This window comes from Oncorhynchus mykiss, chromosome 9 (assembly GCF_057628025.1).
Source record: "Oncorhynchus mykiss isolate SJ-2025 chromosome 9, ASM5762802v1, whole genome shotgun sequence".
Classification (NCBI taxonomy): domain Eukaryota; kingdom Metazoa; phylum Chordata; class Actinopteri; order Salmoniformes; family Salmonidae; genus Oncorhynchus; species Oncorhynchus mykiss.
This window is the reverse complement of record NC_143030.1, coordinates 68734971-68748630: the sequence shown is the minus strand read 5'-3', so window position 1 is coordinate 68748630 and position 13660 is coordinate 68734971. Positions and strand designations below refer to the sequence as shown.

The window sequence follows — 13660 nt, the reverse complement described above, 5'->3', positions numbered from 1 at the left end:
TCTGATGAAACCAAGATTGAACACTTTGGCCTGAATACCAAGCGACATGTCTGGAGGAAACCAGGCACTGCTCATGACCTGGCCAATACCATACCTACGGTGAAGCATGGAGGTAGCAGCATCATGCTGTGGGGATGTTTTTTAGCAGCAGGGACTGAGCAATCTACAGAGATCCTTGATGAAAACATGCTCCAGAGCGCTCAGGACCTCAGACTGAGGCGAATGTTCCCCTTCCAATAAGACAACGACCCCAAGCACATACCCAAGACAACGCAGGAGCGGCTTAGGGACAAGTTTCTGAATGTCCTTGACTGGCCCAGCCAGAGCCCGGACTTTAACCCGATTTAACCTGAACATCTCTGGAGAGACCGGAAAATAGCTGTGCAGTCAACCTGAGCTAGTCCAACCCAACAGAGCTTGAGATGATCTGCAGAGAAGAACTCCCCAAATACAGGCGTGTGCCAAGCTTGTAGTGTCTTACCCGTGAAAACGCGAGGCTGTAATCGCTGCCAAAGGTGCTTCAACAAAGTACTGAATAAAAGGGTCTGAATATTTGCAAAAATGTTTAAAAATTATTTTTTTTGCTTCGTAACTACAGTGCATTGTGTTGAGATTGATTAGAAAAAAACAACAATTTAATACATTTTCGTATAAGGTTGTAACGTAACAAAATGCGGAAAAAGTGGAGGGGTCTGAACACTTTTCGAATGCACTGTATATTCCATCCTCCCCATTTAAAATCCTAACACTTACAGTTAAAACACAGTAGAAGAGATCAAAACAAACAAAAGCAATAATAAAAGAGGAATACCTGGAGGTTTGGGTGGGCTGAGACCCCCTGCTGTGACTGTTGAAGAGGAGCAGGAGGAAGAACCAGGTGTCTCTGAGTCAGAGTCCAGGCTGAAGCTCAGATTGACTAATTGGTTCTTCTCCTTGTCGTTGAGCTGCAGCTTCCGCAGGGACTGCTTCGCCCTGGAGTCAGGGGTTGGGGTAGCCTTGGGGGCCCCTTTCTCTCCTGCTGCTTCGAGGGACCCCTTCTCCCCTACATGGGCCGGTGACATGTCCCTTTTTGGGGTGGGGAGGACGGTGCGTGGTTTGGGTACAGGAGGGGAGGCCTGAGGGCTGGGGATTTCCGAACAAGATAGACGAGGTTTTGGGACAGGGGTCGGGGGGTATGAGGAGGGATCCTCAACCCTCTCCTTCCCCTCCTTTTCTTCCTCCACCTCACTGGCCTTAAACCCTTTCTTCAGGTAAACGTCTATGGGTGGATTTGGTGGGACATGGGGCTCCTCTACAGGATTAGATTGTTTGCTGCTGGGGTGTTCCTCACCCTGAGGAGCCATTGGTTTAGGAAGACCCAAGTCTAGAGAGAACTCTTCATCATCATCTTCAGAGGGACAAGGTGAGGGCTCTTCACTGGAGATCCCATTCACACCTCTCTCCTTCTCATTGTGATCTTCTATTGTATCCTGGAAGGGAAAAACATTAAATGAATGGAAGAAGCACTGTACCATTGGCATTGTATTATGGGATTAAACATTCCTCTATAAATGAATGGTTAAAGCACAATGTCCTGTGAAATTAACTAGTCATTTGAGTCAAAAGCAATGTACTACATAGACAAGTAAGCCACAAGCTGGCAACATGGTATGCAACAGAATGGTTTAATTTCCCATCTGCTCAAACTCAGAACAGAGACCCACCTGAAAGGATGGGCATTGTTCCCCGTTCTCCATCTCTAGTTGTTCAGAGTGCAGCTCACAGTAGAACTTCCCTGCGGGCACATGAGAAGGAAAACAACAGCTTTCAGAGAGTCTGGATCTGGCACGTTAGAGAGAGACGCTACTTAATAACCCTGTCTCCTGTTCCCCTTTTCACATGAACCATAAAACATGTAAACGGGTGTCTTTCATTCATTTTTCATATGGTGCATAAATAAATTAAACTGTGCTGTATTTATCATCCAGAAATGTAAGTTTTAACTTCCTACAGGTACGACAGCTTTGGGAATAGACATAGCTATATTCTGTTTCTGTATTGACAAAAGAGGGAGTCATTTGCAGCCTTTTTGCAAACAGACAAAATGTAACATAACATTTCACACAAAATATTTTCCATGCCTGAGTAAATAATGACCATGGAAGTCCCACTTGTACAGTAACATGACGCGCTACTGTACAGTAACATGACGCTCTACTGTACAGTAACATGACGCTCTACTGTACAGTAACATGACGCGCTACTGTACAGTAACATGACGCGCTACTGTACAGTAACATGACGCTCTACTGTACAGTAACATGACGCGCTAATGTACAGTAACATGACGCGCTAATGTACAGTAACATGACGCGCTACTGTACAGTAACATGACGCTCTACTGTACAGTAACATGACGCGCTACTGTACAGTAACATGACGCGCTACTGTACAGTAACATGACGCTCTACTGTACAGTAACATGACGCTCTACTGTACAGTAACATGACGCGCTACTGTACAGTAACATGACGCGCTACTGTACAGTAACATGACGCGCTACTGTACAGTAACATGACGCTCTACTGTACAGTAACATGACGCGCTACTGTACAGTAACATGACGCTCTACTGTACAGTAACATGACGCGCTACTGTACAGTAACATGACGCGCTACTGTACAGTAACATGACGCGCTACTGTACAGTAACATGACGCGCTACTGTACAGTAACATGACGCGCTACTGTACAGTAACATGACGCGCTACTGTACAGTAACATGACGCGCTACTGTACAGTAACATGACGCTCTACTGTACAGTAACATGACGCGCTACTGTACAGTAACATGACGCGCTACTGTACAGTAACATGACGCGCTACTGTACAGTAACATGACGCGCTACTGTACAGTAACATGACGCGCTACTGTACAGTAACATGACGCGCTACTGTACAGTAACATGACGCTCTACTGTACAGTAACATGACGCTCTACTGTACAGTAACATGACGCTCTACTGTACAGTAACATGACGCTCTACTGTACAGTAACATGACGTGCTACTGTACAGTAACATGACGCGCTACTGTACAGTAACATGACGCGCTACTGTACAGTAACATGACGCTCTACTGTACAGTAACATGACGCGCTACTGTACAGTAACATGACGCTCTACTGTACAGTAACATGACGCTCTACTGTACAGTAACATGACGCTCTACTGTACAGTAACATGACGCTCTACTGTACAGTAACATGACGCGCTACTGTACAGTAACATGACGCGCTACTGTACAGTAACATGACGCACTACTGTACAGTAACAGGACGCTCTACTGTACAGTAACATGACGTTCTACTGTACAGTAACATGCTGTTATACTGTACAGTAACATGCTGGTCTACTGTACAGTAACATGATGTTCTATTGTTCTACTGTACAGTAACATTGTTCTAGTGAACAGTAACATGATATATTGTACAGTAACATGTTCTACTGTTCTAGTGTACAGTAACATGCTGTTCTACTGTTCTAGTGTACAGTAACATGATGTTCTAGTGTACAGTAACATGATGTTCTACTGTACAGTAACATGATGTTCTACTGTACAGTAACATGATGTTGTTCTATTATAGAATCTCGTAAAAAATCCTGCTTCTAAAAGATTCAAAAGGCTCATTTGGACCCTATAAATAACATTTGTTACTAAAATTGCAGATTACCCACTAGCCTATTGCCCTGAAAAAGAGTACCCGAGTATAGGCTGTGGTACAAGCGGTGCTCACTACTCACCAGTGTGCTGGTTGAAGGTATACCCGCCCAGTCTAAGGGTGGTGCCGCACTGATGGCAGGTGAAGCAGCTACGGTGGAATAACTTTCCCTCAGTACTGATCCTCTCCAGAACATAGACCCGCTGGCAACAGAAGTAACACTCCTCGTTGCTACTGATGCCTGGCGCCAGGCTCGGTTCAGGGTCAGGGTTCACAGGGTCAGGGTTCACCTTAGGGGCTGAGAGAGGAGCTAAAGGCTGGGGGGAAAGAAATTGAGAACGGTAATATTTTTACAGTAGTTCAACAACATAGCACAAAAACATGTGTTATGGTTCAACATTAGGGAGTAGTATTTCTTTGAAGGCCAAAGAAATACAAAATTACAAATCTGATGGACTCAACAACTCTTCACTCTGTGTACATGTCTCTGGGTTCTGTATCCCAGTAGTAATCAAATAGAGGAACAAAGCACAGAAACAATTTATAGTATAGCAGTTGGAGTAGTCCTGAAGTCTGCAGATACATCCATCAATAAAGAGAAAGGTTAGCTCTGTACTGTATGTGAGCCTCTGATAATAAGGATACACTACTCACATCCTTTTCCTCTCCCATCGTCCCGTTTCTGTCTTTCTTGCTTGCTAGTCTCTCCTGTTGTAAAAGAGAAAACAGTCATGTGACCACGTTTATGGTTTAAATTACATTAACTGAATAACCTCAAAATGACCAATTCTTTAGATATTATCTTGCATGTTTGAAAAGTATCTTTGCCATTACAGTTGATTTTGGAAAAGGCCAAAATAAATTGTAAACCTCATGCAGCATGGTCTTATTTATAATACAGAACTAAAACAATCAAATGATCATTAAAAATACTGTAACTAGTGAAAATTGAATGTACAATGAAAGTATAATCACAAGAAACAAACTAAAATGACAGGGCATATGAATTTGAGGTTCTCATATAGAAAACTCTGATATTAAGTAAATAATCTAGCTACAGTAGTCTCAGCGACAACATGCAGCTGCTTGTTTTAGCTCACCTCGCGGCTCAGCAGGGAGTTGCATGAAAAAGAATGACGTCCATACGAACTTGAGGTTGGCCTACTCCTCTTTTCACCCAAAACACAACTGGTTTTGCACAAATGTTCTTATCCAGTCTATCCCTGATATTAAATAAACACTAAACAGCCAACTACAGTGGTCTCAGTGACACCATGCAGCGGCTTGCCTGAACCTTACCTTGCGTCGCTGCAGAGAGTTGTGCTTGAGGTTGTTGAGGAAGACCACAGCAGCCCGAAAAGACAGGGTCTTGGATGGCTTCAGGGGAAGGCTCTGAGGTTCTGCAGCAGAGAGAAATACACACAAGCTTTAGTGTCCTCCTGCTCTGTTCTAGCGGAACAAACATGCTCATCTGTGTGTCAGCCAGCCAGCCAATCCCCTTACATAGTGATTCTCTACCTCCAGCATCACAGAGCCAAGACAAAGCCAAGCGGAGCAACTGCTCTCCAAGCCTGCTTCCAAATGCTGGATCCCCACTGAAAATCTCTCTCCTACACACTCTGCTAGTATTTACCAGAAATACCTCCGGCAGCAAAAACAGCGTGGGAAAATCCGTACTCCTCACAGGAATAGTAGCTAGATCTCTTTTAGGTGAGGCTGAGGCTGAGGCTAGTCCCACCCGAGCCTGATAAGCCATTTCCTCAGAGGCTGATGCTGTTTGCTTTGGCTGCTGCCTGGCTTACCCACCGAGCGCAGGAGAGCGGCACAACCCTGGCAGCCAATCAGGGCTGGTTATGAGCTCAGCCCCAGCTACTCTAACCAGAGGCACGCTGGGTAATGCTCTTAAAGTGACAATGACAGCCCTCTCCCTTTTATCAACATCATACACATTTCAGAGGGAAAAACACCTGAGCCCTTATACAAACGGGGTTACATAAACTGTGTACTGTCTGAACAACTGACTTGGGACCAGATTCAATTCCTTTCACTAATAATACGCTATTGATACAATTAATCTTGGTCCAGCGTTTTAAGAAATGCCAACTAGAAATATGCCAGTAAACATCTTCATGTAATGAATACAACTATGCTCAATGACAAGATAACAATGTCACAGTAACAGAAAATGATATAAAAATACATAATGTAGTCTCGTGAAAACAGACCAACACCACATTCTTGTTCCTGGAGTCAAGGCTACAAGTGATCAAGCAAACAATCACAGTGATTATTACGTAAGGTGTACGATAAACATTGACCGAATGCAGGTATTCCCAAACTGGGGATTTGTCGGGGGTACGCCAAATTACGTCGGGGGTACGCAATATAAAAATGTGATTCAAATGTTTTATTTTTTATTTAAAAAAAAACAACGGGGCTAAACATTTGGGTGAGTTCTCTTTCTCTCGGCTGAGTAGCCTCATTTCACTGCCAAAAATGTAATTAAACCATCTAGTGTTCAGCAAAATAACAACACAATGTCAAATACAAGTAGCCTAGTCAAATAATGAACATCCAATCACATTAACCGTTACTCTCTCGTGGAAATTCCACTAACGGTCAGTATGTAGCTAAACGTAGCTGCTGCTCATGTTGGTATCTGTACTGATGGCGCAAAAGCCATGACAGAGAGACATAGTGGAGTGGTAACGCGCGTGCAAGCAGTTGCTCCCGACGCCATTTGGGTACACTGCAGCATCCACCGGGAGGCTCTTGTTGCCAAGGGAATGCCTAACAGCTTGAAAAACGTTTTGGACACTACAGTGAAAATGGTTAACTTTGTTAAAGCAAGGCCCCTGAACTCTCGTGTATTTTCTGCATTATGCAATTTTCTGAAAGGGATATCAAGGGGCAAAGTATTGACACTTTTTTTTAAAAATTGAGAGACAAGCTTAAACTTTATTGACCATAATTTCCACTCGCCTGACAGCTTGCATGATGACGAGTTTCTCACACGACTGGCCTATCTGGGTGATGTTTTTTCTCACCTGAATGATCTGAATCCAGGATTACATGACTCTCCACAACTATATTCAATGTGCAGGACAAACTTGAGGCTATGATTAAGAAGTTGGAGCTCTTTTCTGTCTGCATTAACAAGGACAACACACAGGTCTTTCCATCATTCTATGATTTTTTTTGTGTGCAAATGAACTCAAGCTTACGGACAATGTCAAATGTGAACCTGGGTGCGCAATTACGCAGGTTCTTTCCCGAAACAGACGACACAAACAACTGGATTCGTTATCCCTTTCATGCCCTGCCTCCAGTCCACTTATCAATATCTGAACAAGAGAGACTCAGAGGCACAGACTGTGTGTGGAAATGATTTAAGACTGAGACTCTCTCCAATACAACCCAATATTGCAGAGTTATGTGCATCCTTTCAATCACACCCTTCTCATTAACCTGTGGTGAGTTATTCACAATTTTCAATGAACAAATACGGTTTAATATGTAAGATGGTTAAATAAAGGGCAAAATGATTGATTATTATTATTTGTGCCCTGGTCCTATAAGAGCTCTTTGTCACTTCCCACGAGCCGGGTTGTGACAAACTCACACTCATTCTTATGTTTAATAAATGTATCATATAGTGTGTGTGTGGCAGGTTTACAATGATGGCAAAAAACAACATTTGAGAGTGCGCTGACCCTGGTGCTAGAGGGGGTACGCAGCTAAAGTTTGGGAACCACTGCCCTAATGCATACCTTTAGTAGGTGTCCTTTCATTGAACGCATCGTGGATCTGTGTGAGGTAGTGCACCATGGAGAGCTTGTCTATCTGTCCCATGAAAGACATCTCCCTGGCTGACATTATGGGAAGGATGCCCAGCTCTCTCTCCAGCAAGTTGAAGGCCAGCTGGTTATTGTAGACTGCATTAGACTCCTCCAGAGAGGACATGTCACTGTGGAGGAAGAGGTTAGGGATAGCTACTATGTTGACCAAGGGCATGTTCAGGAGGGCATACAATAGCAAACCTATTTGTAACCGAACACATAAGTTTGTTTTCTTATTGGACAGTTAGTACCATGAATAACTTGAACAGGAAAAGTCCTTCAGACCAATTAAATTTGACTAGGCTTATGGGTAAGTTTTTCCTTCTGTAATACTACTTGTGCATTTGCTACATAGGTGGTGGATACGTTGACTTGCCCCCCTTGTAAAGCCCAGAGACTCACATGACACGGGGTCTGAAGGTGTTGATGAGGGCACACAGGGCCAGGCCAGACCTCCAGGACTGGTTCAGATCTTTCACGTTCACCCTGTCGTACCCTGCAGTGTGCTGCTGGCACCACTTCAAAAGCACCTCAAACGCTCCAACCGAATCTGGGCCATGAACACACATAGGAACACTGCATTAGGACGATGGAACATAGTGACATTGCATCAAGGCAGGCATTGAAATAATTATGTGATTCATACACAGACAGTTTACATTCCAAGTTGAGCATCTAAGGATGCAACAGAAAGGTCTCAGCCATTTCTATTTCATTCGGAGTTTTAACACCCCTTGAATTATCAAAAAAATACATACAAAAATGATTTGGCCGCTATGCCAGGGGTGGGTAATTCCAGTCCTCGAGGGCCTGATTGGTGTCACAGTTTAGCCCAAGCCCCACCTAACATGCCTGACTCAAATAAATCACATAATCATGATCTTCAGTTGAGAATGCAATTTGATTAATCAGCTGTGTTTGCTAGGGATGGATTACCTGAATGGGTACTCAAATAATACTCGGACCAACTGGCAAGTGTCTTCCCTGACATTTTCTACCTCTCCCTGACGGACTCTGTAATACCTACATGTTTCAAGCAGACCACCATAGTCCCTGTGCCCAAGGAAGCAAAGGGTACCTGCCTAAATGATTCCTGCCCCGTACCACTCACATCGGTAGCCATGAAGTGCTTTGAAAGGCTGATGATGGCTCACATCAACACCATCATCCCGGAAACTCTAGACCCACTCCAATTCGCATACCGCCCCAACAGATGCACAGATGACACAATCTCAATCCACACTGCCCTTTCCCAAAGGAACACCTATGTGAGAATGTTGTTCATTGACTACAGCTCAGCGTTCAACACCATAGTGCCCACAAAGGTTATCACTAAGCTAAGTACCACGGGACTAAACACCTCCCTCTGCAACCGTATCCTGGACTTCCTGACGGGCCACATCTGCCACACTGATCCTCAATACTGGGGCCCCTCAGGGGTGCGTGCTTAGTCCCCTCCCTGTTCACCCATGACTGCGTGGCCAAACACGACTCCAACTCCATCATTAAGTTTGCTGACGACACAACAGTGGTAGGCCTGATCACCGCCAACGAGAGACCTGGCAATGTGGTGCCATGACAACAACCTCTCCCTCAACGTGAGGAAGACAAAGGAGCTGATCATTGACTATAGGAAAAGGCAGGCCGAACAGGCCCCCATTAACATCGATGGGGCTGTAGTGGAGCAGGTCAAGAGTTTCAAGTTCTTTGGTGTTCACATCACCAACAAACTATCATGGTCCAAACACACCAAGACAGTTGACAAGAGGACACGGCAACACCTTTTCCCCCTCAGGAGACTGAAAAGATTTGGCATGGGTCCCCAGATCCTCAAAAAGTTATACAGCTGCACCATCGAGAGCATCCTGACAGGTTGCAGTACCCTGTCAGGATGCAGTACTAAGGGCAGTTTGTCCTGAAATGTCTGACCTATATCTATTTGAGAGATATAACTAAGATCAGGAAACATCATTTAAAAAATATATAAAATATGTATTTAATGGGTTGTAGTCTCTGCGTGCCCATGATCTCAGCACAGCACAGCCGTGCCAAAACCAAAATGAATCACACCCCTGCCCTTCATGCATTATTGCTTTAGTAATGTGAAGCCAGACTAACCTTGTCGCAGGTGAGACCAATTTTCTTTCGGCTTCTTGTTGGGTCGCCCAGGATTAAGGTGTTCTTCCACATCATAGAGACGTTTCACCTTCGTAATGCATGCAAAGAGAGGGAATACCAAGAAACAATAGAGTTGAGATCAACTTCACACTGAAGCCAGAACATAGTAGCCTGGTAACATATACGTTTGTGCCGTCTTGCCAACTTCTATGGTCATTGTCAAGCAACAAGCATAGGAGTTGGCTGTACAGCACAAACAGATCTGGGACTAGGCTAAGAACACAGCAGGCTTCATAAAGGCAGAAGCTGGGGTTTGGTTTGATGCAGCGTAATTGATCTGGTAACTTCTGAAAACTCTCTAAAGTATTTTAGAACAATACTCCTCTAGTGCCATTCAGCTCACCACAAAATACAAACACACAGCAGTTTCCTGACAATGCATGAATACTATAGGAAATATCCACCAAAATGGGGGAGCAGCATTAATCTATTTCAAAACGTGTTTACAATGTTACACAGCACAATATACAGTATATTTATTTTACTAGCGTTGATACAGTGGGGTAGTCATACCCTTTCGTACTATCGTACCAACCCAAACCTTACTGAGCTGACCTGGTTACGCATCCCCTACAGTTGCTGGAACCGTGCTGAAAAAAGGAAATGTCCAAGCCAGCACTGTGCAGTTCTGGTCAGCCCAATAATGTGAATCGGGCATGAGTGTAGCTTTGTGTCGGCACTGACTATAGAAATAGAAGGAATAGATTATATTTATGTTTTTGACCTGGAAGGCCTTGACGGAGTTGAGGTTGACGTGCTGGTAGCGTGTAGCCGGGTCTATGCTGAAGGCGCTATATTTCTTACTGGTGTTCTCTGGTGTGGTCTGAGACAGGAGCTGGTAGATACTCTCTCTATTCAGTCAGAGGGAAAGACATTTTAAGAGATAGTGAGTTTCTATGGAACTGAAGAAGCGCCAACTAAGGAACAGAAGATTCCGATGGGTTTGTACAGTAAGATCTTTTACAAGCAGCTGCTTGTGAATTAATGGATGTTCAAAGATATACAGTTACAAGGCTAGAGTGGCATTACTAGTTGAAGAATTCTCTGAAAGGCCCAGCCAGGGTAGTCCTTTCTATACAGTGAAGAGGGATGGTCACATGCTTTTAAAAGGTGGTGTTATTGATCATACAGGAAAACTATTCTTTACCGCTCAGCAAGTACTTCCATGTGGGGTCTTCCCTTGCCCCAGCTCCTAACCATCCATGCTGTGTCGAAGGCAGCCAGGAACCCACGGGCAATACCTGTTCCCAGAGGCCAAAACGGCTGTGGACACACACAGACACACACACACACACTTTAGAATTATTAATTGACATGATAACTTGTCAGATTTAAAAGGAAGGAAATAAAGGTATGACACTCTGGGCTGATTTAATACCCACAAGCTGCTGCATTAAGCTGATTTAGTGACCCGTTTCTTAACAGAGCTCTGTGTCTATATACTGTATACACACATACAGTATTCACACCCCTTGACCTTTTACACTTTGTTACGTTACAGTTTTATTCTAAAATGGATTAAATAAATACAAATCCTCATCAATCTACACACAATGCCCCATAATGATGAACCAAAAAACAGGTTTTTAGAAATGTTTGCAAATTTATAAAAAATTAAAAAAACAAAAATACATTATTTACATAAGACCCTTTGTTATAAGACACGAAAGTGAGCTCAGGTGCATTCTGTTTCCATTTATCATCCCTTGAGATGTTTCTACAACTTGATTGGAGTCCACCTTTGGTAAATTCAATTGATTGGACATGACTTGGAAAGGTACACACCTGTCTATATAAGGTACCTTAGATGACAGTGCAAAAACCAACCATGAGGTGGAAGGAATTGTCCGCAAATCTCCGAGACAGGATTATGTCGAGGCACAGATCTGGGGAAGGATACCAAAATATTTTGTGTGGCCTCCATCATTCTTAAATGGAAGAAGTTTGGGACCACCAAAACACTTCCAAGAGCTGGCCGCCGGGCCAAACAGAGCAATCGGGGGAGAAGGGACTTGGTCAGGGAGGTGACCAAGAACCTAAAAGGTCACTGACAGAGTTCTAGAGTTGGCCTGTGGAGATGGGAGGACCTTCCAGAATGACAAACATCTCTGCAGCACTCCACCAATCAGGCCTTTATAGTAGTTTCCAGACAGAAGCCACTCCTCAGTAAAAGTCACATGACAGCCCGCTTGGATTTTGCCAAGAGGCACTTAAAGGACTGACAATGAGAAACAAGATTCTCTGGTCTGATGAAACCAAGATTTGGCCTGAATGCCAAGTGTCACGTCTGGAGGAAACCTGGCACCATTCCACGGTGAAGCATAGTGGTGGCAGTATCATTCTGTGGGAATGTTTTTCCATCGGAAGATCTTGGGAGACTAGTCAGGATCGAAGGAAAGATGAACGGAGCAAAGTACAGAGAGATCCTTGAGCGCTCAGGACCTCAGACTGGGGCAATGGTAAACCTTCCAACAGGACAACAACCCCAAGCACACAGCCAAGACAATGCAGGAGTGGCTTCGGGACAAGTCTTTAAAATGCCCTTGAGTGGCCCAGCCAGAGCCCGGACTTGAACATCTCTGGAGAGAACTGAAAATAGCTGTGCAGCGACGCACCCCATCTAACCTGATTGAGAGGATCTGCAGAGAAGAATGGGAGAAACTCCCCAAATACAGATGTGCCAAACTTGTAGCGTCATACCCAAGAAGACTCGAGGCTGTAATCGCTGCCAAAGGTGCTTCAACAAAGTATTGTGATTTCAGTTTTTTTATTTCTAAATAAGCTAACATTTCTAAAAAAAAAACATTTTTGCTTTGTCATTAGATTGATGAGGGGAAAAAAATACATTTAATCCATTTTAGAATAAGTCTGTAATGTAACAAAATGTGGAAAAAGTCAAGGGTCTGAAAACTTTCCGAATGCACGGTGTACACTAAGTGTACAAAACATTAGGAACACCTTCCTAATATTGACTTGCACCCCCTTTTGCCCTCAGAACAGCCTCAATTCGTCGGAGCATGGACTCTACAAGGTGTCAAAAGCGTACCACAGCAATACTGGCCCATGTTGACTCCAATGTCTCCCACAGTTGTGTCAAGTTGGCTGGATGTCATTTGGGTGGTACATTATTCTTGATGCACACAAGAAATGGTTGGGCATGAAAAACCCAGGAGTGTTGCAGTTCTTGACACACTCAAACCGATGTACAGCGGCACCTACTCCGTTCAAAGACAGTTCAATATTGTCAAACATTAACAATCCATGTCTCAAGGCTTCTTTAACCTGTCTCCTACCCTTCATCTACACTGATTGAAGTGAATTTAATAAGTGGCATCAATAAGGGTTCATAGCTTTCACCTGGTAAGTCTATGTTTTGAAAAGAGCCGGTGTTCTTAATGTTTTGTACACTCAGTGTACAGTCGGAAGTTAACATACACTTAGGTTGGAATCATTGAAACTCATTTTTCAACCACTCCACAAATTTCTTGTTAACAAACTATAGTTTTGGCAAGTCGGGTAGGACATCTACTTTGTGCATAACAATTTTTCCAACAATTGTTTATAGACAGATTATTTAATTTACAATTCACTGTATCACAATTCCAGTGGGTCAGAAGTTTACATACACTACGTTGACTGTGCCTTTAACTTCTTATGGCTGGGGGCAGTATTGAGTAGCTTGGATGAATAAGTTGCCCAAAGTAAACGGCCTGCTTCTCAGTCTCAGTTGCTAATATATGCATATTATTATTTGTATTGGATAGAAAACACTCTAAAGTTTCTAAAACTGTTTGAATGATGTATGTGAGTATAACAGAACTCATATGGCAGGCAAAATCCTGAGGAGAAATCAAAACAGGAAGTGAGAAATCTGAGCTTGGTAAATATTCACCAAGGTTCCCATTGAAATCCCCTTGAGATATGAATGATGTTGCACTTCCTAG

The 13660-nt window shown here is 43.6% G+C and overlaps 1 protein-coding gene across 3 annotated transcripts in view; it reads right to left on the bottom strand.

Moving 5' to 3' along the window:
- Window positions 1–13660, bottom strand: part of LOC110532622 (F-actin-monooxygenase mical1) — a 45850-nt gene that overhangs the window by 14888 nt on the left and 17302 nt on the right. For all 3 annotated transcript variants that reach the window (XM_021616681.3, XM_021616682.3, XM_090185159.1), the window contains 10 exons: window positions 10864–10979; window positions 10441–10567; window positions 9657–9744; window positions 7941–8088; window positions 7470–7666; window positions 4999–5099; window positions 4354–4407; window positions 3782–4016; window positions 1704–1774; window positions 812–1469 (listed from right to left, as the gene is read on the bottom strand). In XM_021616681.3, the coding sequence (XP_021472356.3) occupies window positions 812–1469; window positions 1704–1774; window positions 3782–4016; window positions 4354–4407; window positions 4999–5099; window positions 7470–7666; window positions 7941–8088; window positions 9657–9744; window positions 10441–10567; window positions 10864–10979 (1795 nt within the window). The remainder of the gene's footprint in view (window positions 1–811; window positions 1470–1703; window positions 1775–3781; window positions 4017–4353; window positions 4408–4998; window positions 5100–7469; window positions 7667–7940; window positions 8089–9656; window positions 9745–10440; window positions 10568–10863; window positions 10980–13660) is intronic.